At 49.9% G+C, this 22,039-nt stretch overlaps 7 protein-coding genes across 7 annotated transcripts; 5 read left to right on the forward strand and 2 right to left on the reverse strand.

Annotated features, from left to right (window-relative positions):
• Positions 1 to 54: 54 nt before the first annotated feature.
• Positions 55 to 1,372, reverse strand: C8Q69DRAFT_471217 (mitochondrial F1-F0 ATP synthase subunit F of fungi-domain-containing protein). Its single transcript, XM_028630893.1, has 6 exons — positions 1,179 to 1,372; positions 1,048 to 1,104; positions 971 to 985; positions 664 to 817; positions 529 to 594; positions 55 to 463 (listed from the first exon to the last, which is right to left on the reverse strand). The coding sequence occupies exons 2-6, from the start codon at positions 1,093 to 1,095 to the stop codon at positions 438 to 440; spliced, it is 309 nt and encodes a 102-aa protein (XP_028484367.1). The 5' UTR covers positions 1,096 to 1,104; positions 1,179 to 1,372; the 3' UTR covers positions 55 to 437.
• A 46-nt stretch (positions 1,373 to 1,418) lies between these two features.
• On the forward strand, positions 1,419 to 2,207 carry C8Q69DRAFT_508085 (putative NADH-ubiquinone oxidoreductase 18 kDa subunit; the record flags this gene model as incomplete). The annotated part of the gene is made up of 3 exons (XM_028632945.1): positions 1,419 to 1,663; positions 1,724 to 1,834; positions 1,898 to 2,207. The coding sequence occupies 3 exons, from the start codon at positions 1,419 to 1,421 to the stop codon at positions 2,205 to 2,207; spliced, it is 666 nt and encodes a 221-aa protein (XP_028484368.1).
• Positions 2,208 to 3,299: 1,092 nt separating this feature from the next.
• C8Q69DRAFT_302095 (hypothetical protein) lies at positions 3,300 to 5,507 on the forward strand. Its single transcript, XM_028627163.1, has 6 exons — positions 3,300 to 3,758; positions 4,011 to 4,134; positions 4,221 to 4,370; positions 4,430 to 4,786; positions 4,836 to 4,945; positions 4,998 to 5,507. The coding sequence occupies exons 1-6, from the start codon at positions 3,498 to 3,500 to the stop codon at positions 5,178 to 5,180; spliced, it is 1,185 nt and encodes a 394-aa protein (XP_028484369.1). The 5' UTR covers positions 3,300 to 3,497; the 3' UTR covers positions 5,181 to 5,507.
• Positions 5,410 to 8,556, forward strand: C8Q69DRAFT_302177 (hypothetical protein). The gene is made up of 3 exons (XM_028627164.1): positions 5,410 to 6,987; positions 7,041 to 7,355; positions 7,417 to 8,556. Exons 1-3 carry the CDS (start codon positions 5,835 to 5,837, stop codon positions 8,190 to 8,192), a joined length of 2,244 nt encoding a protein of 747 aa, XP_028484370.1. The 5' UTR covers positions 5,410 to 5,834; the 3' UTR covers positions 8,193 to 8,556.
• Positions 8,557 to 11,053: 2,497 nt separating this feature from the next.
• On the forward strand, positions 11,054 to 12,452 carry C8Q69DRAFT_302314 (hypothetical protein). The gene is made up of 3 exons (XM_028627166.1): positions 11,054 to 11,232; positions 11,524 to 11,817; positions 11,879 to 12,452. The coding sequence occupies exons 2-3, from the start codon at positions 11,529 to 11,531 to the stop codon at positions 12,349 to 12,351; spliced, it is 762 nt and encodes a 253-aa protein (XP_028484371.1). The 5' UTR covers positions 11,054 to 11,232; positions 11,524 to 11,528; the 3' UTR covers positions 12,352 to 12,452.
• Positions 12,453 to 16,569: 4,117 nt separating this feature from the next.
• Positions 16,570 to 17,787, forward strand: C8Q69DRAFT_302321 (putative bZIP transcription factor). Its single transcript, XM_028627167.1, has one exon. It carries the CDS (start codon positions 16,748 to 16,750, stop codon positions 17,705 to 17,707), a length of 960 nt encoding a protein of 319 aa, XP_028484372.1. The 5' UTR covers positions 16,570 to 16,747; the 3' UTR covers positions 17,708 to 17,787.
• A 2,077-nt stretch (positions 17,788 to 19,864) lies between these two features.
• Positions 19,865 to 21,469, reverse strand: C8Q69DRAFT_302438 (hypothetical protein). Its single transcript, XM_028627168.1, has one exon. The coding sequence runs from the start codon at positions 21,245 to 21,247 to the stop codon at positions 20,117 to 20,119; it is 1,131 nt and encodes a 376-aa protein (XP_028484373.1). The 5' UTR covers positions 21,248 to 21,469; the 3' UTR covers positions 19,865 to 20,116.
• Between the last annotated feature and the right edge of the window lie 570 nt (positions 21,470 to 22,039).

Below are 22,039 nucleotides of genomic sequence, written 5' to 3' on the forward strand. Positions count from 1 at the left end.
GCATCCGGTTAGCGTGGAAATGAGAAAATGAAGTCAAGAAGGCCACCTCAGAGACACTGCGTTCCCCAGCCGCCAGCCACGCGTTCAACGGGTCGTTGCTTTCTATGGATCTACTGGGTAGAAGAGGTTCTGGAGGTGCTAGAGCTCTACTTGTCTCAGGGGATACAGGGCGTTATTCTTGGTGTTTGGTTTCTCATACTACAGAACGACTAAGCAACGGTATCGTGCACCCAGACCCGGCCTATTTGATGACATCGCCAATATAGATTATGACCCGCTTCCCTGGGATTCCAGAGCATACAAAAGCTAGTCTGGCTAACTGCAAGGGGCGTGGTTGAGATGACTGTATTCCATAAGGCTTCACGGTAAAAGTTCTTTCATTCTACACCGGGGATATATGTACAGCATCCTCTTCATTCATCACGCACACGACACATTTAGTGAGGGTGGTTCTTGTGGTGGCCTGTTGTAATTATCAGTCACAGTTAATTATAATCGCTTTATGGACGTTCTCAGAGTATCACTTACGGAGGTGGAAGTAGTATTCAATACTGTAGCCCATGATGAGGATAGCACCGATGGCGTGAACCAGGGCTAATTGGTACAAGATCCAGAGTCAGCAGACAATTAACCAGAACATAAATTCCTTTTTTTATCACTTACGCATGCCAGAAGCGTTCTTGCCGCTGAAGTAGCGAGCCTGGTAGCGGCCAATAAGGCCCTGAGGCTTGATCTCGGGGGCAGCACCGCGGGGGAGCTTAGCGTAGAAGCTCACAACGCGCTCCATACGGGCAGCATCCTGGGCGGCACCAATCGCCTTCTCAATTGTCAGTAATCCAGAGCACAAATGCAGACGGTCCATCAGATAGGTCATCGGGGCGGCGGTCGGTTAGACGTAGACTGAAGACGTGCTGAGGCGCGCGGATATGAGATGATAATGGGACAGAGGCAGAGGACATGGGGTTCTCACGTTAGGCGAAGCGATCTGAGCAACGGTTAGCAATGTGAAAGACGGCAGGTTGGAGCGCAATTCCAATGGCTATTTACCTTGGGAGGGATCAAGGTCGAAAGACCTCGGCGGACAACGTAACTCATCTTGTCGATCTGTGGGAGGGTTAGTTTCACGGTCACGAGAACCAGTGAGAGTCAATCTAGTGTTGGCCTGTGAATTTGCATACCTGGTTGAAAGACAATTGACCGGGAGCGACCGAAGGTGTTGATGTTGGAGAGAGAGAGGTTGAAGTGCCTGCACGGTCGGCTCTCCGGATGAACGATCCCTAGCCTCAGAGCCTCACACAGCGCTAAGCCGCATTTGGCGTTGCCTCCATCCCGCCCTACCTCACCTCATCTGTGCTTCCTGGTCTTGCAGATATCCGTCTTCGACGCTCGACGAGATTTCCGTCCTTGCACCACGCACAATGTCTTTCCTACGGGTCAGAAGCTCTGCCTGCTTCCGAGTGGGCAGGCTCAGGGCGCCTGTGAACGCCCGCTTCATTCAGAGTTCCTCTGAGGGTCCTTCTTCCGACAAGAATATCAAGACCAGCCCTGCCGATGCGCCTACGACGCCCCCGAAGGAGAGCTCCTTGATCCGAAAGGAGACTCCCGCGGAGGCAATGGCTCGTCACCAGCCAGACTACGATGCTACCATCGACTTCTGCACATCGTACGGATGCCGCCCTTGACGCCCGGAGAAATTCATGACTGACCGTCCGTTTTCTCGCAGGAACTTCTCCCCCGTCCCTAAGCGCGTCATGGATGGCAGCGAGCCTGGCGAGTCCGTCGCTGCCGCTGTCTTGTCTGGTGCCCCGACGGATCTGCAGGCCCGAACTGTGAGGTATGGACGAGAGTTGAACCGAGTGGGAGACTGGTCTTCTGGCTGACCACACATACTGTACAGAATCTACCGCCCTACCAAGCCAGCTACTCAGTCTGGCACATGGCACAGCCACCACTGGCGCATGGACTGGGATGTTCTTGCCAAGGGCCACCGTTGGGAGAACCCTCTGATGGGCTGGCAGTCGTCCGCCGATTACATGCAGGGCACCCACCTGAACTTCAAGAGCAAGGAGGATGCCATCCGGTTCGCCCAGAAGCAGGGATACGAATACTTTGTGCAGGAACCCCAGGAGCGAAAGTTCAAGCCCAAGTCCTATGCGAACAACTACCTTCATCAGCCGAAGAAGCTCAAGGTCGTCCACACCAAATAGACGCCCCATGTCCCTCTATCCATCGTGTATGTACATAACAGCAAGTTTTCATCGTGTTAGAACCGAAGTGCATTTTGTGTTCGCCAAGCCTGGTCCATTCTCTGCATAAAGATCAGCAACTGGAGTCGGTGGTGAGTAGACAAAGCGTTTCATGACCAGACAATCAGATGGCGCTGGCGGATAGCCCTCAAGCCCAGTTTGGTTGAAAGATGTTTCGAAAGACTGTTGGGAACAGATCTCGTGTTTTACTTGAGCATCGGCTGACGGCAAAGAGGGATCAGCACTTTGGGTGAATCGGCAGATCCATTCACGTGCTGAGTGTTTGTATGAAAATCATGGCATAGTATAGTCAGGAAGCTGTCCGTCATGTCATCTCACACGGACCCTATCTTGCGAGCGCCACCAGTAGTGTGTGTTCCACGTGAGGACAGAGTTGAATCACATGTACGGAACTTGGTTTGGATGAGATATTCTGAGATATTTTTACTGTGCATCTATCGGGGAGGGATTGTTGGCCCGTGATATGGTCGTGATATAGAATGCTGTGTGTATCAGAAGTATACTATGTAACAACACGGTTGATTGGCCTAGTGTTGGGTGGTTTCGCGTGACTTTCCATGGCGTAATATGTAGGATCCAAGCAGATGATCAATCGCATTCGCAATGGCTAGACTGGATGATAGTATCCACGCCGTTCTCTGGATGCTACTAATTCCCCTCCTCATCCGACTCCATCCCTCGCTGTCTCTCCCAGGCCTTTCTCCACGGGGCGGGAGACATCACGTGCGGGGCTGGCGGGCGGATGGCGGGGTGGGGGAAGTGAAGGGCCCATGATGGAAGCTGTCGACGTTCGCGGCGTTGCTCTGACTGTCCAGTCCGCTCCCGTTGAAAGACGAGTCGATGGTCGATGATCGTTCAGGACTCGCAACGGGCATTTCTTTTCCCTGTTCATCCGTGCCTGATCGGGACGCACGTGAAGTTCGCTGGTGTTCCAGGCACGTTTTGAGCATTCCGCATCCGCCGCCTGTCAGACGAGGACTTCTCTCTGAGATTCGAAATTCGAGATCCTACCTACAATCCCTGACCAGCAGCCGGGATTTCCAGAGCTCTGCGGACTCATCGAGCTGCTGGAGTTTCGTCCCCCCCTGCCACCAGCACAGCTCGAGGTGTTTGACAGCAAGGGAGACCAAGTTGAACATCAATTGAGGCGCAACCCCCCGCGGCCCAGGCCCCCCTCTTCATGCGGCTCTGGCCGATCGATCTGGGTGAAAGCGTCCTCTCGACATAACAATGGCGGACGATGCCCTCGATCGAGATGCGCCCGCGGAGTCTCAGCAGAGCGCGAAATCGGGCCTGTCCCCGACCTCCAGCAGTGACAGCGAGCAGAGTGTTGGCAGCAACAGCAACGGCGATCCGAGTCGTACCCTCGCTAGAGCTGGTCACGAGGGTTTCGTGCAGCCGTCTTCTTACTTGCGGCCGCAAGCCCATTCCCATCCAGTGACGCCGGCGCAACCCGAGAGAACTATCGACCGTGAAGAGCGACTGGGTCTGGTGAGCTTCCCAATCCTCCTTTGTGTCTGATTATTGCTTTTTCTCTCTGCGCGGAGCCATCTCCACGCCAGTCTGGACGTCTCTACCCCCCTGGCGCAGGCTGAGGAAGCTCTCTCCAACCCCGGATGTCCCGGTCCAGCTATGAGTGGGGACGGACTATCACGATAGATGAGCACCCCCGCGCCAGGCATCCAGCAGAGCAGATGCGCTTCAGCCCGACCGGATGATGGAGCTAACGAGTTCTTGTTACAGCGTGCGATTCGAGACTTTCTCAAGGTCCGCAACAGCTACGATGTGCTTCCGCTCAGTTTCCGACTGATCGTCTTCGATACCTCGCTCTCCGTCAAAGAGAGCTTAAATATCCTCATTCAGAATGGCATGTGTTCTTCGGAGATCTCCAGCCCCTCCGGGGATATCATCTATTGGACAAGATATACTGACAGAAAAGTGTCCGCGCTGTAGGCATTGTCTCCGCACCGTTATGGGACTCCAAGACGTCCACCTTCGCCGGTCTGCTGACCACGTCCGATTATATTAATGTTATCCAGTATTATTTTCAGAATCCCGCCGCCCTAGATCAGATCGATCAATTTCGACTGTACAGCCTGAGAGGTGGGTCGCCGTCTATGCAAGTCCTTGAAGATGAACAGGAGTCTCACATTGATCTGCAGAAGTGGAAAAGGCACTTGGCGTTGCACCTCCAGAGACGATATCGATTGATCCCGAACGACCACTCTACGAAGCATGCAGGCGTATGCTTGACTCGAGAGCTCGAAGAATACCGCTTGTATCCAATGACAGCCAGACAGATAGGTCACTGGTTGTGAGCGTCGTGACTCAGTATCGAATCCTTAAGTTCGTAGCGGTCAACGTTGGTGACACGCAAAAGCTGCGGAAGCCCTTGAAAGAGCTCCGTCTGGGCACATATGATAACATTGTAACGGCATCAATGGAAACTCCGGTCATTGACGTTATCCATAGCTTGGTTGAGCGTAGCATATCCAGTGTTCCGATCGTCAATTCCGAAGGTAAAGAGCACAGATTCCTTCTCCTCAGATTCTTATTGACCATGCTCAGGAGTCGTATACAATGTTTTCGAAGCGGTCGATGTCATCACTCTGATCAAGGGCGGTGTATACGACGATTTGAATCTAAGCGTGGGTGAAGCGTTGAAGAAGCGCTCTCCAGTAAGTGCGGTGCTGCCATCGACGCCCACGGCCCGCTGACTTGGAACTCTAGGACTTCCCGGGCATTTATACTTGTTCGGCCGAGGACGGCCTCGACACCATCTTCGACACGATCCGCAAATCCCGCGTTCACCGTCTCGTCGTGGTCGACGATCACTTCCGGTTAAAGGGAGTCCTCACGTTGAGTGACATACTACATTACATTCTGCTAGAAGGCGAAAATGATGAATTGTGATCATGATGTAAAGGTTATACGCATGGAACGGGCGTTTGTCGGGTTGGAGTTAGAAACCCAATGCATGAAATATTGGCTCTGGATCATGACTGCATAGTTGAGTCGGCCATGCCTAATCCAGTGATACACCGGAAAGGCAACAATTGATGTTTGAACAAAAGCAATGACCGGCTAGCGTCTCCTTGCGTCGGGACGTATCTAGGAGATACTTGGTATTGTTCGTCCTTTTCCGGTACTTAGATGGTCAATGAAGTTCTTTCGGTCCTCTCCGATCTCTGTTCACTTCTGCGGCTTCTCACTCTGATGCTAAGCGTCTAGAGTGACGAAGTCAAGTCACAAACAACTACAAGGTCGCAGATCCAATCTATCGCCGAAACCATGAATTCCAGATTCCTTTCTCACTGGAAGGACCCATAGTACGTACGGTTTCTTCGATGGATGTATCCTGAAATGTTGGCGCGGGTGGTTTTGTTCGCTGATCCATCTTGAGGTTGAGGTAGAGCTCCGTCGTGCCTTCCGAGTACGACAAGTTGTAGTTTCCAAATCGGGAAGTGGAGGGAGAAGCACCACAGAGCCTGAGATCAACCTCGGATGTCCAAGTTTCTCAATCGACATTGCTAATCTCAATGGAGAACGGTCAAGCCTGTCACGAATATGGGCCTTCTGGACAGTCTCCCATTCATCTCATCGCTCTATGGCAGCGACAAGAACGCACCGGTTAAGCGATCATGGTCCAGGATCTCCCGTACGCACTCAGATGTCGTCCCGCTCAACCCTAATTCCTCCACAACAGAAGAGGCTCCAGTTCTACCTCAGGCGTTGGACCTACAGCTCGCAAACACGTTACTGAGCAGGGCAAGCCAGCATCATCTCCAGAAGGTTTCTGGCCGACAAAACGTTAATGATGTCGACGAAGCTCAACCGAAAGGCGAAAATATCTCCCCTAGAGATCCTGAACTCAGCAAGCATACATCTGATGCGTCTAAGAGGTTGAAGCCAACAGATTCAGGTTATGAAGAACTCGACCCAACTACTCCTGTCCAGACCAGTGGTTCCAAGAACTCGAAAAGATCCAGAAGGCTGGAGGGTCTGAAGAAGTTGCTCAGTCGTCACAAATCGCAAGAGCAGCAGATGCCAACTGAAATCCGGGTCGTTTCTGTGCAGCCTGAGGCTAATGAGATAGGCGACGAGGGCAGGAGAAGATCAAAATCTTCTCAAAGCCATATCGATACGCACGATGTTGAAGTCCAAGAGAAAGAGAACAAGGAGCCGCAGACACCAGGAGCGGACTTCCGGCTAGATGAGCCTTCTGAACCGCGAAAGGTCAGCGATCAAACTATCCTGTCCTTGGAGTCTGATAAGACAAGTGTAACTGTCTGCCGTCGACCTTCGAAACATGCGTCAAGTCCGATAGCCACGGTTGATAGAAACTACATGTACCAGAACCCATTCGAGGATGTCAGAGAAGCCTCGCATTCTCAAACGGAATCCAATCCCTTTACGGACCGGCCAGCATCCTCTACTCACTCCACAAGACTGTCGAGTTCTGCATACAGCGACTCTGACGGCCAGCGGATTAATTATACAGAACCTCTATCTGTGACGCCAAAGGAACCGATCATCCACCGTCGTTCCTCAAAGAAACCAAGTATCTCGCAAGAGGATCTGCGTCAGCGATCTTTTGCGGCTGGCAACCTCCAATTGAGGCAGTTCGGTCAGCGACGAGCTGCCATCGAATACAACAGGATGGCAGCGAAATTGCACCTACATCCTTTACCTCTGGGCTGTCTTAATTATCCTATGTGTGGTAAGTGAACAGGGACTGTTTGGTGTTGCGGAGATAGCTAATGAAGTCTAAAGATGACCCTCTCCTCAATGAAGGCCGAGGACCGAAGCGTAAGGATGCTTTCTTGCGCAAGATCCGTAGCATGCGCTCAAGCCTGGCCCTCAGGTCGGCCCAGCGAAGCCCCGGGGGAAGGACTCTGAGGCGGATCAAGACGCTGGCCAACCTGACCAATCGGTCCTGTCAGATGGACTCGCTTAAAGGCAAGAGCCTAGAAACGATCGCTCGTCTGGGAGGGCACAGCTTCCTTACTCTACCTGCGGACTTTGCTCCGTGCACTCTCAGACTGCCTGTCTGTATTGTAGCGACGGCTTCTTATTTAAAATGTTATGGTAACCCTCTCCATCAGAGCTCCACTGGATCCTACGATACAAGCTGACATGGCGTGTACAGCTCCCAAAGCACGAAACATGTTCTTGGACTATGGGGACCTGAAAGCTGCTGCTCGAATGTACGACCATTATGCTAATCAAGTACTGTCCGCTGAGAAAGAGAAGATTAAGATTGACGTGACTATGAGAGAATGCAATCTCCCATCTGATTCGATTGGCTCTGATAAGGACTACCTATTCAATGAAGGATTTCACGTCCGCAGTGTTGGATGCGTTTTCAAGCAATTGTTGGCTGGTTTGCCTGGCGGTATCCTGGGCTCCACAGAGCTGTATCGAACACTAGTTGATATCTACGAGCGACGTTTCTTCGATGCTGAAGTAGATAGTTCTGAGAGCCGCCTCGGTGGCATGTCGTCGGCTGCTTCGATGAGGATTAAGGTCATCACACTGGCAATACTGGCATTTACAAGCGAAATGCAGCTTGCGCTTATCTGTGCAGTATTTGGCCTGTGCACCCTGCTGCTTCATGAAACGGAGCGCCTGGTTGAGATCGAGAAACAGATGATGAGCGAGACATGTGCAGGGGCCAGCCTTGCAGGGCTGTTAGATATGGAGCATCTGGCTCGAGTGTTTGGTCCGCTTCTCACCAGCGCCACTACTTCCGCAGGCCATGATCCCTTTGTCGATATCGAACGGGAAATCCAAGGGGAAAGGGTGGCAGTCATGCTGATCGAGAACTGGCGGAGCGTCAGTAGACAATTGAGGGTGTGGGAGGTGTTCCGGCATCCTGCCGGAGCCGGACGGCCTCCATCGAGGGTATGCGAGGAGAAAGAATAAATGGACAGTGATAAAAGGCAGCTCATCAAAGAACTTCCTGAGGGTCTAGACGATAGTCGGTCTGATTAAAAGGTCGTGGCGGTTATAACAGCTGTATGTGATATTTATATCATTAGAAACGCGTGATGAGTCTGTCCTATCAAAGCTGGAAATCCAAAGAAGTGTTTCCTTTTCCTATACTTGATGCCTTGACCAAAGTAAACGGCCTTTCCTTCCTCACGAGACAGCAGCAAGGGTCTAACTAATCCCCCAACTCCAAAAGTCTTCTCTACACAAACTTGGGAATCCTACTGTATCACATTATACATGTTCATATTCATCACCTGGATAACCTCGTGATCTATAGTAGTAAAATCGAAACAGGAGTTTTACAGAGTAGTTACAATCCAATATCCCATTTGGAATCCAGATTTGACAGCTCTCTTTTCATTCTATGTCCATATATATGAATATATATAAACTATGGATATATATAATGCGTTCTGTGTCTGTCTATCCATCTATCCATCTATCTGTTCACTGCTGCTTCTACCATAGCTACCCTACTGTTTCTTTTCTCCCTGAGATATAGATACGAATTTGCAAATTCGGACTTTACAAAGGGATGTATTTGTTAACTAAGTTACTACTCTGTAGGTAGGTAGGTAGTTAGGTAGTTAGAACCGGATATGATCGACCAGTAGTACTCTATGGGGTGTTAGTATTATTATCCGGACGGAGTACTTAGGTATAGTTATAGAGTACAGATTAGCTAACATACTTAGAATGTGTTAGGTAGGTACTCGGAGTCAGGCTACGATTTAGGTTAGTTGGTTGGTTGGTTGGATTGGATTGGATTTACCGTGTCTGTTTTTTTTTTTTTTTTTTTTTTTTTTTTTTTTTTTTTTTGGGATGTTTGTGATTCTGTTTATGTCTCAGATAATGTAGATACTAAGGTAACTAACTACTTAGTTAGTTACTTAGTTAGTTATTCCGAAATGGTGGTGATAAATGTAATCTAATAAGTAGGAACTTGATACATACGTTCTAGGGACCGAGGAAATCATACCATACAGAAAGAATACTCAGATTACGGGAGCTGGTCACGTCAGATCACATACCTACTTACAGGGTAATTAATTAATTATCTATCTGCTTGCGTAATTCAAGTACGATATGATGATGTTTACGAGTATTTCATTAGATACTTTTCCTTTTCTTTTTTATGTATGTATGTACTTCTTCCCGTCTTTATTTTTATTATGGAGACGGAGACGGAGACCATGGTGTGACGAGGTATGAGCCAAAAAATGAAAAAGGGCAATCAGCGCACTAATCTATGGCTGAGTTGAGACACGCTCCAGGGTCGCACTTCCGGTTTGGGACAGTATCTATCCGTTGAAACTAATAATAATAATTTGTGATCATCGTAGAAAGAAACTCGGATGTGATGATGGTGGTGATGCACGGGGAGGTGGTTCTCGGGAGAAGATGATTATCTATCTATGGTGATTACTCCGTACACTGCCACGCGGCATTGTTCTACTACTAACTACTCCGTACTGTTGCGACATCAACAGCCAAGTTCTAGTTCTAGCTAGGATGAAATGAAGAAAGTTGGTTTGGGTCTGGTGCTGTGCCGCACAACCGTCAACGAGGGGAGGAATAATGAATGGCTGGGAGAGACTGGTTATCGGGTCTCTTGGTATAGATACTAGTTATAGATCGACACGAATCACGCTTGGATGCTGGATAGATTTCCTCCTGCATGGTCCCGCAGTACCATAGACCAATCTGGTCGTGATGATGACAGCGCCTCTTGGTTGTTGTTGAGAAGAATCTGCTCAACAGTGTCAGCACAACTTGTTCCAGCCAAAGAAGGGAGTTCTCTCTGGCTGGCGAGGTAGGACCCGGGACTGCTTGCGAGGAAGCGAAGCTTGGACGCTGGAACAAGCTGCGATAGATACTTTAGCTGACTAGCGAGAACGACTGGGATTCTTAGCGATGGTCTTCCCCCTGTTCGAATCCACTAGAAGGATCCCTAATGGGGAGCAGCTTCAGGGCCCAGCGCGGTAGTCGTCCATCGGGCGTGCTGCAACCTGCACGAAATCCAAGGAAAACCGGACAAGATGGCCTAGACAACATCGCCTGCTGAGAATGTGATTCCATCAAAAACCCACCCAGTCAGCAGTAGTTGATGAGAGTCGCAGAGGTATCCGATCCCCGCCGACAGTCGCACGGAGATGTGACCGGGTGTGGTAGTGGAGGTGCAGACAACAGAGTAGTATCTAGTATCTAGTACTAACTAGAAAAAACCAGAGAAAGAAAGAAAGAAAGAAAAGAGCCTCAGCCAAGGCCGATCGAGAGTATCACTTTTGGCTTGTCCTGCCAGGTTTCTCTGTATGGTATTCTTGGCGCAGCGCTGTCCCTGACAGCAACCAGGCCCTCTTCTGCCCCTCTCGTCCCCGAGACAGCTTGCTCAGGGACAGTGAATCCAGACGAATGGGAAACCGCAAGCGGGGGACGGGCGAGAAGCAAGGCGATCAGCTCGTTTTCTCTTCTTCTGTCTTGTCCATCTCCACACTCGACAGAGATTGTTACCTGTCGAAGGAACTGGCGGGATGATCGAAAGGGACCGCCAAACTGGCCCGCCAAATCCTCCGGGCACGTGCCGATCGCCAAGTGCCCGCGAGACATTCGTCGTTGCAGAGACAGTTCGACCCCGTAACGGACATCGTGCACATCGCGTCTCGCAACTGTCAGACATGACCAGACGGGTCGTAGATATCGCTCGAAACGGGCCCAAGCGGTCCCTGAGACCCCGACCCGACAGCGCTGATTCTGGCTCCAGAATCGCCAGAAGAGGAGAAGGCCACGAGCGAGCTTCCCAGGACGGCAGCGTGTGTTTCACAAAAGAGTCTTCTGCTTCCCAAGATAGAAGGATGCGACAGCAGAGGCTGGAAGGTTGAACGTCAGCTGCAGACGATCATCGAGCGGGATGGAGGAGATAAATGTTTTGGCCTCGTGTGGCCCCTTAATTTGGGGACATGGTCTTTAACTGGTCTGGTTCCCTTTTGTAGTTGATGTTATTTGATTTTATATCCCAATCTGGCATTGTGCTTCTACTTTCGGGTCTCTCTCTCTCTGTTGTAATTGTTCCCTTTTATTATTGTTCTAAGAGGCTGGTCACTCTTTTTGTTCCTCATATCAAGTCCTTCTATTCTTTGATTACGTACGTTTTTCAACATTTACCCCGTTGCTTGCCAACGCATTCAAAAGAAAGAAAGGAAGGAAAATATACGTACCATCTACAGTTCAATAAAGAACCACTTACATCTGAAGACATCTGAAGACATCATGAGACCGGTGACAGTTCTTCCTCTCCTGCTGGCCGTGGCGTCCGCCCGTATAGTCAACTTCAACCGCCGGGCAGACAACCTGCAGACGTTCACAGGCGACCTGGGAGGTGCTGCGCCCGCTGTGACCAACAGTGGTGACAGCACCAGGCCATTCGAAGTCAACGGAGACACTTTTGTCAACGAAGCCGGTGCCCTGCAACGCTCCTGCGACGTGCAGTTTAACACCTGTGCCAACCAGGCCAACGGAGGGGCCAGTTTCTCAGTGGCTCAATGCCAGCAGCAAGAGGGTAAGTATCAAGATGCGCAAGACACAAGCCTGCAGATTGCTGATTTGAAGTCTCTAAACAGACCAATGCAACGCAGCTGCCGGTGCTGCCAAGCGCAGTATAGAAGAGCGTTCAGAGCATATCACGCCTCGCTTCCCCCAGATCCAAGTCAGAGCCAACTCCAACAGCACCGGCAATAATGACCAAGCCAGCCGCGTTGGCAACATCAAGCGCAAGGTCGACTTTGAGAAGCGTAACGGTACGGCTGCGGACTTTATCAAACGCGGAGACATCATCGACAAGCGCAACGACGCAGCGCAGAACGGTCATGCGAACTTCATCAAGCGATTCACCAGCGACATGGAGAAGCGCGCTGGGAACGGAACGGACGCTGCGCAAAAGTTCGGCCAGGCCGCGAAGGAAATTGGCGGTATCGTGCAGGGCATTGGGAACCTCCTCGGCGGCGGCGGCGGAGCTGCTGCTGGCGGCGCTGGCAACAAGGCTTCTGCGCCGTTTGGCCTGAAGCCTCGGAAGACCCACTTCTTCCGTAGCTAGAAATGATTCCTTTTGGCTACGATGTGTTTTCTTTCAAATATGGACCATCAATGTGTGCAATACCCGGGATAGCTGGCAGGAAGCAGCAGTGATAAGGGAGGGAGGCAGTCGAGATGGGGGAGGAACCCGAATGCGTCACAGTAGAGCTGTGATGTGACCGCTGGTTCTGTGAACTCGATTTGCCACTCGTCCTTGGTTATATCATTCATGTATTATAGGGAAGGAAGGGGGAAACTGGACAAACAGGAATCGTAAGAGATCTTTCTTTTTTTTTCGATGTTCAGATGGAAAACGGCCTTGTCTCGCTAGCAGAAAGAACAATGATCGGAAGCCAAAAAAGGGAACTAGAGTAGAATATGGTTCCTGGGACAGTCTGCTGATTGGCACTGAATCCTTATCCGGCCCTATCACCACTTGCAGAACCTTGTGCATTGTTCATGTTCATGTTCATGATCGACGTGGACCATAACTTATCCTCGGGTCCGATAAAGGGGAACGTCACCAGGGCAATAATGGCAGCGTAGAGCAGACAAGACAGTTCGTTCGCGATAGGTAATAATCAGAGAAAAAAGCAAGAAAGGGCACGAGGGACGTACTCTGACTCGCAAGATGCATGGCATTGAGCGATCCATCGATCGATGGATAGTTATGATGTGACAGTACTCCACAGGTAGCGTCACTTGTCGCGTTCCGTAGAGACATGTTCTTTTTTTCAAGGACAGATAAGAATATGGCAATAGCAAAAAAGAAATCGGGTCGAGATTCTAGAAATCTGCCTGGGAATTCGACGAAAGTCGCTCTGTCTACTCTCTAGAGTAGCATATGCGCTCGCTGGTTCTCTCTTTCTCCCTGTGCGTTTGTGGAACTTGGGTGGTTCCTCAACGTCTTTGCATCATGGCTTGTTTTTCCCTTTTTCCACATGTTTGTGACTGCAGTAAGTACTTGCATCCATGCAGAGTGAAAAAGTCAAATCATCTTTTTCTTTTCTTTTTTTTCTCTCCGCATTTGGGGAACAGCCATTGATCCTCTACTTACAACTTTTCAACGCTTCTTGGCAAGGAGAGCGGGGATCAACTGTCCTGCAGATTGATGGGCTGCTCTAATGTCGATCATGACTTCAACCACGCTGGGAACAAGCGATCAAGCGAGGATAGTTCATATCTCTCTCCGTTCGGTAGACGAGGCCGCGCAAATAACTTTCGAGAGGATAACACAGCCGGACGACACACTCCACTTTTTTTACAAGTTCCCCCCCGTCTAAGAAAGTATGGTAGAGTAGTTGTCAGTCCGATCGTGGTTTAGTAAACCAGCCACTACGTCGTAACTAGTGGGTACTGTTATGTGTTCTAGACGTTCAACGTTTTCGTATAGATCCTGTTTGAGAGGGGAGAATTGAGGGCGAGGCCGTAGGTCAAAAAGGGAATTGTTCCATTTGTCTAGCTGCAGCTATGATTATTACCTCTCACCGAGATGAAAAAGGAGGAAAAAGGAATCAGAAAAGAGAGTTCGTAGACGCGTTCGTCAGCTTGTTAGCCACTGTGATTTGTTGGTAGTGGTCGTCGTCTATCCCTTTTGCCGTATGAGAACCAAGAATTCTCCGAAAGGGAAATCGACAGCCAGTTACTTAGTTGGTGCAGCCAACTTGCGATTGAACTACTAACTACAGTATGGTATGGGATTCTGTGTCTGGTCTTGGTCTGCGGGGTTGCGATCTCCACGGCCAGACCAGTCCGTGTGCGGTGGCTGAGTTGGCAGCCTGAGGACAGCGGGTATTATGAGCTTGAGAGAGGTTTCCTTGTTTTGACCTGGAGAAGTTGGGATAACGCTCTCTGCGTTGCCCAGTTTTCGAGTGGAGAAGAGTGATGCCAAGCGACCAGTTCATGGGTCTTGTTAGCTATTGTTACTACCCTGACTAACTGAGACTCTACTCCCGTGTTATCATTGTGCGACTGTGCGACTGTAGATGTTCCTAGAGTAGATAGATAGGGCAGAATAGAGTATGGTAGAGTAGAGGAGAGAAGTCGAATCAAGTTCTTGATTCCTCCGCTGTCCGTATCCGCGCGGAGTCACGGTGGGCGGGCTTGACGTCGATGCTGGCCAGTAATTGCCTGGAAGCTATTGGAGCGGTGTCGAGTCCAGGCTGAAAGATGGAGAAGAAATAGAGAAAGAAAAAAGGACAGGAAAAGGAAAAGCAAAAGGGCGGAGAGGATCTGCAGTTGCAGCAGTTCGTCTCTTCTCTCTCTCTCCAGGCGACGGGGATCATTCGGACCAGTTGAACAAACGTTTTTGCCACCACCAGCCCTATGATTGTTCTGACTGCTGCGGTAACGTTCTCCGGAAATTTGATCTTGACTCGTCTCGTTGTCTTGTCTTTTTTTTTTCTTGTACTATAGTCTTCTCGTCAAGCCAACCCCTGGACTGACAGCGCCGCCATCCAGGGTTCCGTTGCGGCGGGTATTCCTCCCGGTCTTGATCAGAGGGCGGCCTCTGCGCTAGATAGTAGACTGCTGGATAGTGAGTCTACTCTATTCTATTCTACTCTACTCTACTCGACTCTCCTTGCTCTTTCAAACTGCTGAACCGATCCTATCACCGCAGTCCTGCTTCTGTATCCGTGGTCGCCAGACGGCCCCTACGCTCAGTACCAGACCTGACAAACCCATGAGTTGAAAGACCTTCTCTGTCCTCTGCACCACTGAGACAACTGATAACCGGACGCGGTGGTTTGCCTGGAATGCCAGACAGCAACATCGATCTGGTTCGGCGCCGTTCTCGTCGATCCCCACCGGTCGTGATGTCAGTGACTGCGGCAGTCTGGACTCTCAACTAAACTTGCCCGGTGGATCGTGCTCTCAAGTCCTCTACCATAGAGTCTCTCGAGACTCGAGAGAAACTAACTAACTATCCTGATCGCCTTTCCGATCGCTCGCCCTGCGGATTTCTTTGTCGCGCCAATGACTCCGGTCCGTGCGGCCCCTTCGGAGCGACTACTAGGCCAATGATGAGTTGCGCGGGGGAGCAAGCCAGATACGAAGCAGAACAGGAGATGAGCTTCTCGAGGCTTCGGAACCCTTGGGTCCGTTGCCTGTTACGGCCAGCATCCCCCTCGCTGTGCCTCCTTGAAGCTTGGGATCTCCTACCGGTCCGGGATGGAGTTGGGGATGGCCTTCTGGGACCAGGAGTGCCTTGTAGATCCACGACGTCACAGAGTCCAGTTAGTACTTAAGATGAATACGAAACATCAAGTCAAATCCAATCCAATCCAACGCTTGGTTCGTGGTTTTCTTATTGCAGACAAGAGAGCTCCATCTCCCTCTCTCTCCCCTTCTACTCTCCCCCCAGATATAATATTAAATCACTCCCAACAAATCCAAACGGGCCCTCGTTGCTGAACCCGGTAGTCCGCCCATTCCAGACCAGACCAGACCAGACCATAAGTGATTATTACCATAAACTCCATTGAACTATACGGAACCAAACCCAGAAATCTGCTCGATCCAAGATTCACAATCATTGTTATTGTTATATTAACAGGCCGTGTGTCTCCTGTTAAATTAAACCTGGTGATCCACGGCTGCCGGCAGAAACTCAACTCAACTTCCAACCATCAGGTGCTTCGACAGAGCTATCCGGCATTCCTGCAGTCCTGTCTAGACCTGGCTGGTTCCTCTTCCGTGCTTTTCCTGGCTTTTCTGCTCCAGACAAACTCGCATTAAACCGACAGGCGCTGCTGCAGCCTAACCTTGATCGCTGCTCCGACGTGGCTGCATCCCTGGCTGGCCATCGCCTTCTCTCGCGGTCCTGCCAAACTCCCACTGCAATCCCAAGGTAGAAGCCGTCCAGCCTACCGCGTTGGCCCTCCGGCTGCATCGCCCCGGCTCTCCTTGCAATTCCCTCCCTCTCTCTGTGGCAGCGGGCGGTGGTTTGCTTGGCCGTTTTATCACCTGCAATTGACCGTGGTATAACGGCAGCTCGACCGCCGTCGTCCTGATTTCCTCTCCACCTCGACCATTACCACCACCATCAGCATCTCTCCCCATCCACGGTCTGGACACGCCGTATCAAATCTCCGACGCTCCTGGCGCTTTGAAGACCAACGTGCCGTGGAACCATCCATCAGGTCCAATTACCTTTTTTCTGGCCTGCCCACTTGCCATCTTCACCCCAGCTCAATTCGATCGATCTACAAGCTAGCTTCGTTTCGTTTCTCCGTCTCGAAATTCATCCTCTTATCCCGCTGTGGTGTCGGTTGAAACCTGTCTGCCTGTCGTCCTTACGCTACGAAACGAATTTAGCCAGCAGAGAGACTACGGACTCTCAAGTATACACTGACAGCTCTGGAATCGGTGAAAGAAAAGAAAAAGCTACAAGAGAACTCCGCCGGGATCAAGACTACATGTCGACACTCAACATGCTGGCTGAACAACCAACGTTCGCTGGATCGGCCTTTGCCAGTGCCGATACCGTCAATCCTATGGCATCCTCCTTTGAAACAGGAACAGCTTTCCCGGGGGACTTCCTCGGTCTGTCATTGCAGGACGATGACAATGTCTGGAATCTCAGCCCGACCTCGCCTACGCTGGGGTCGTGGAACCCCAAGACAGAACCCGCCTTTGTGAACCCGAGTCTCGAGCGAGATCTGAAGAACTCGCGGGTGCGCAATGGACAGCCGACCCCTCCCCCGTTCGAAGACAAGAAGGCGGTTGCTACGGACGACTTGTTTGCCATGAGCTCCAGCTGGGAGGACTCCATGATGAAAACTGCCAACAGCCGCCAGCGACGGAGCACCAGCGATTCATCAGAGAGCAGCGGGACGAAGCGTCGCAAGGTCCGCGAGCACAAGCAGTCCTCCAGCGGTCCCGAAGACGAGTCGAAGCACGACAAGGCAAAGCGGGAGAAATTCCTGGAGCGGAATCGACTGGCGGCCAGCAAATGCCGCCAGAAGAAGAAGGAACATACGATGCTGCTCGAGTCCAAGTACAAAGAACAGTCGCAGAAGAAAGAAGAGCTGGTGGCCGAGATCGCGCGCCTGCGGTCGGAGATCCTGGGTCTCAAGAACGAGGTGCTCAAGCACGCCCAGTGCGGGGACGAGCCCATCAAGCTCCATCTGGCGCAGATGGTCAAAAGAATCACCTACAACGACACCGCTGAGGGCCACGACCCAGCGGACCCGGCTGACGTGACCGACTCGACCACATCCCCATCCATTCACGGTGCCATGTCGTTTGGCTTCGACGATCCCTTGCAGCTGGATCCCTGTCAATCAGCAGATTTGGAGCAGCAGCTCCGTCGGGAATCCGATGCGTCCCTGGTCTTCTCGACCGACGATAACTTTGATGACCTGATTAACGTATAACATGTTTTGCCCTCTTTGGGGACAAGCGTGCGCCACAGGAGACACGTGATAAGTAGCGCACGTGTTTCTTCCCTTTTCGGGTCTATATACGACAATTATCCTTTTTAATCAATGTCATTCTCCTCCTTACGTTCTCGGGGCCGGTTTATTCCAAGGCGTTATGTGTGCTGCTGCGTTTTATTTTTTTTCAAGCCCGCGGACAGGAACACGGAGGCCATCTATTCTCTCACTTTGGACGACTGATGATGATTTTTTGTTTTGTCTTTTTGAGATGTGCATAGTCCGAGGTCTATGGAGTACGGCGCAAAAGGGATACTGGAGGATTCGCTTCAGTGGAACACGAAAAGCTGATTGTCTTGCTATATCCTCCATGGGGACTTGCTTTTGCTTACGAGGCTTCTCTGCTATACTGTCTTTTCCGAGTTGCTATGAGCATCGGAGGATGAAGCTTCGCATATTATTTACGAGGACTGGATCACTCGTAACGAAAACATTTTTTAACACGAACACGCTCATTGAGAGCCGACCACTCATGGCATCTCAATGGAAGCGAGGAAAAAGGGACGTCACAGGATGCGCATGACAGAGCACACGCACCACTACAGTTCGACATGCTACCTTTGTCTTCGTTGATGCAGCTATGGTGGATTTATCTGACTATCCGCGTCACTGCTGCCGCCATTTCTATCGATGCTCTCTGTCTTTTGTACATTCCAACGCTGACCAGCTAGCGCCCCTGCTACAGATTGTCAGTCGAGATTGAATTGGACAGGGATGGGTTCATGCGATGTGAGCATATGGTCATGACAATGCTTGACCACGAGGAATGTGTATCCTACGCCTTTCCTTCTTCTTATAATAATAATATATGTATCTTATATGTAGCAAATATGTGCGACGACCTCCTAGTTCCTCTTCTGTGACCTAGTCTGGTTAAACTAAACCGCCCAAAATTATCTATTGGCCGGTTCGGTTCAGGTATTCTCTATAAATATGACAATTCAAGTGTTACTGGCTATTTACTGTGAAAGGCTAGCGAAATATAATAAAATAAGAGACTTCTCTCTATGCTACGGGAACTTCATCTTCTTCTTCATCTTCTCTTTTTTTTTCTTTTTTTTTCCATAGGTAATAGTGATAATAATCCCGATACAATGTATTGTATTGAAATATTGTCTATTAAGCAGCAGCAGCAGCAGCAGCAGCAGCAGCAGCAGTAGTAGTAGTAGTAGTAGTAGTAGTAGTAGTAGTAGTAGTAGTAGTACTACTACTAATGTACAGTACAGTATATTTTCAGGAAATGACTCAAGTTTAAAGGTAGAGAACTATGATAAATTCTGAATTTCGTCAAGGTTATAAAATTAAATTAAGTAAATAAAACTAGAGATACTCTATAACTATAGCAATAACCTCTAGTTATCTTCTATTATCAGTAATAACTAATTCATATCTTATTATAAAGTCCCATCCTATCTGTTAACTTTTCACTTAATAAATCTGGCTAGTCGGTCGGTCGATAACGATAAATTATCTAAGGTAGCGATTCGCAGTTCGCTATTATGGAATTTTTAGTAAGTTACCTATATAGGAATAAATAAATAAATCAGATTTCGTTCTTAGCAAGTATTGGTTTTACTCTAAATATATGTATATACATATACATAATAGTAAGAAATGTAATTTTCAGTTCCTTCTGAATCCTTGGTAAATCCCTCCCGTCGACGTGTTTGACGGGGCGAAGGCAGGACTATGTTCCACGTTGGACGGAAGAATGGGGGGCAATCTGTTATAAAGCTTTGATCTGTATTGCGCGGAAAGTTGATGACATGGCCTCTGGGTTTTGTATGTATGTACTGTACATACCTGACGCACTTCTACGAAGAATATGAATTTGGGCAATAAGCATCTCCTTCGACCTGCGTCAGCTTAGGAAGCTGCGGCGTAACGCTCGGGTCCATCCATCCCATTCCGTGTTTCGTACAGAGGAGTATAGTATCATTGCCGCGGGAGTCCCTCGCACACAGCGGTCACAGATGCCAGTAGGCCTCACCTTCATGGACCATCGCTCATGGTAGACATCACAGGTTCGCATCGTGGTTGTTCCTGCATCCGGAGATAGAACCCGCGGAGATTCTCCTAATCGTCAGCAGACAGGGCTGGTTCATCCGCAGGGATTGTAGTGTCAAAAGAGGGGGAACTGGAGGCACTACTAAATACTGGCAAATGGTCAGATACAGAAACTGAATCCCCCCAAGGCTCCATAATCTCCATGATGAACACCCGCTACACCTTGACCACCCCGGATATCACGGATATCATTGTAGATTCGAGAATTCTTATTCAATATCTGAAAGGAGTGTTTTTCGGATCCGCTAAACCTGTGACCCTTGGGGAGAAGGCCTTGGAAGGTCATTGAGATGGCGCGCGGGCTGGACTACCACTGGGAGTGCCAGCACGAACCGACGGAAGGAGATTAGGCGTTGAGCACTCGTATAACAGCTTGACGGACGGAAGTCCCTTGAGTTGAGAGTAAACTGCGTATGATCCCTGAAAAACAAAACCAGTTGAACTAGTCTTGTAGACCCCGTCGAGTGTAAGTCCAACGTTTGGACTTAGCGAACGTAGCCACCCCATGAGATTGCGCAACTCCTGATCCGAGAAATCTCGGTCTACTTCAATGCCAAATACAGCACGAAGAGCAGGTGGGCCGGAAGGACGTAGTCCTGGAGTTGAGCCGGGGAAAGGGAGACGTGCAGATGTTACTCCGAGAGGCACTACATGCGTTGGCTTCCGCTGCGGCGATTCGGCTCTTAGGATGGCAATCAGCTCAGCCATGTCGATTGTCTCGCGACCCATCTCTTTCAGCTGGGCGATATTCGTTGCCAGTTTGGCAGAGAAGGATATACGCTGACCAGGTATAAACGCACCAGGAGCGTTCGCGTCCACTGCCGCAAGGATATCAACCGAGCGCTTAACAGGCTTCGTACTCTTAGTGGCAAGGTAACTGTAGCAGCAATCGAGGACGATAACCACATCAACCAAAGCATCGTAGGAAAACATCCCTTCTGCCACGAACTGGTCGATCAGCAAGTTGGTATTTATCGTTTTGTTGCCCGACGCTGACGTGAAGAACAGATTGTCATGAGGACCAACTGTCCCGTGACCCGTGTAGTGTATAAAACAGATGCATCGGCCTTGAGGAGAGTAGTTTAAGGCCGCTAGAAACATTTTCGTTGCCTTCTCTTGAAGTGTCCACCCAGGGGCTAGGTCTTTCTTCTCGAGGGTGAGGATGACAGGGGCAGGAAAACCAAAGGCAGCAAGGAAATCTCGAAAGTTGTCGCAATCTCTCTGTGCCTCCGTATTGTCCTCCTCCCACCTTACGTGGAGAGCGAAGGACTTCGAGTAGACCTTGCCATGTTGGTCGACAGCCTTCTCAAGAGAGTGACGAAACTGGGTTTCGGTGAGCTGGGTTTGAGACTGAGGCTGAGGCGGAGGCTGAGAGTGAGAGGAAGACTGAGAGCGAGAGTGAGAGTGAGACATGGTAATGTAATGTCAGGTGTATGGACAGTTGTGATGGTGAATATGTTATAGACTTCAAACTCGACTTCTGAACTGATGGCTTGAGGGAGGTGAAGAAGGAAGAATGCGAGAAGAGAAGAGAGGGGGGTATGCGGGCCTTATATATTCAGAATCCTGAGGACTATTCCCCTTCATCGCTTGAGTAGACAAAGTGAATAGTTCCTACATGACGGTTAATCCCAACTTGAGACGCGTAGTAGTGAGTGGCTAATCCCAACTTGACTGTATGTGAATACTACCTACCTACTGTGCTATAGGCACTAGTACTGATTGGGCATCCTGTAGCCAGAGCCATCAACGCATCAGCTTTGTGTCGGATTCCAATCTCTGTATGAAGCCAAGCTGCACCTGTTTGCTAGCTATCCGAGACAATGGATATCACCGCCTACAAACAAACTGTACCATGGCTCAACTCCGTGATACGGGTAGGAGGGTGTAACCATGTCTCAGGCAGCAGCATAGGAAGCTTCAGCAGGATATCCGGGTCTAGGAACATAACTATCAGATAGATTCCGGTGTTTTTTAGATAGCAATTAAGCAATAGAGAGTTTTTACCCTCACCTACATGTTGAGCAGGAATCTTTGCGTCCGTGATCCAACGCTCGACACTTTGCAGCCTAGTAATCTACCGCTATATAGTATAACGGGAAGTTCTATAATATTCTGCCTACATAAATATATATACTGACCATGTGTCAGATCCCGCGGTTCCTACAGGGGCGAGCTGCAAACCTTCTGCGCTCCGCTGCTGTG

Source organism: Paecilomyces variotii (assembly GCF_004022145.1).
Source record: "Paecilomyces variotii strain CBS 101075 chromosome Unknown C8Q69scaffold_7, whole genome shotgun sequence".
Classification (NCBI taxonomy): domain Eukaryota; kingdom Fungi; phylum Ascomycota; class Eurotiomycetes; order Eurotiales; family Thermoascaceae; genus Paecilomyces; species Paecilomyces variotii.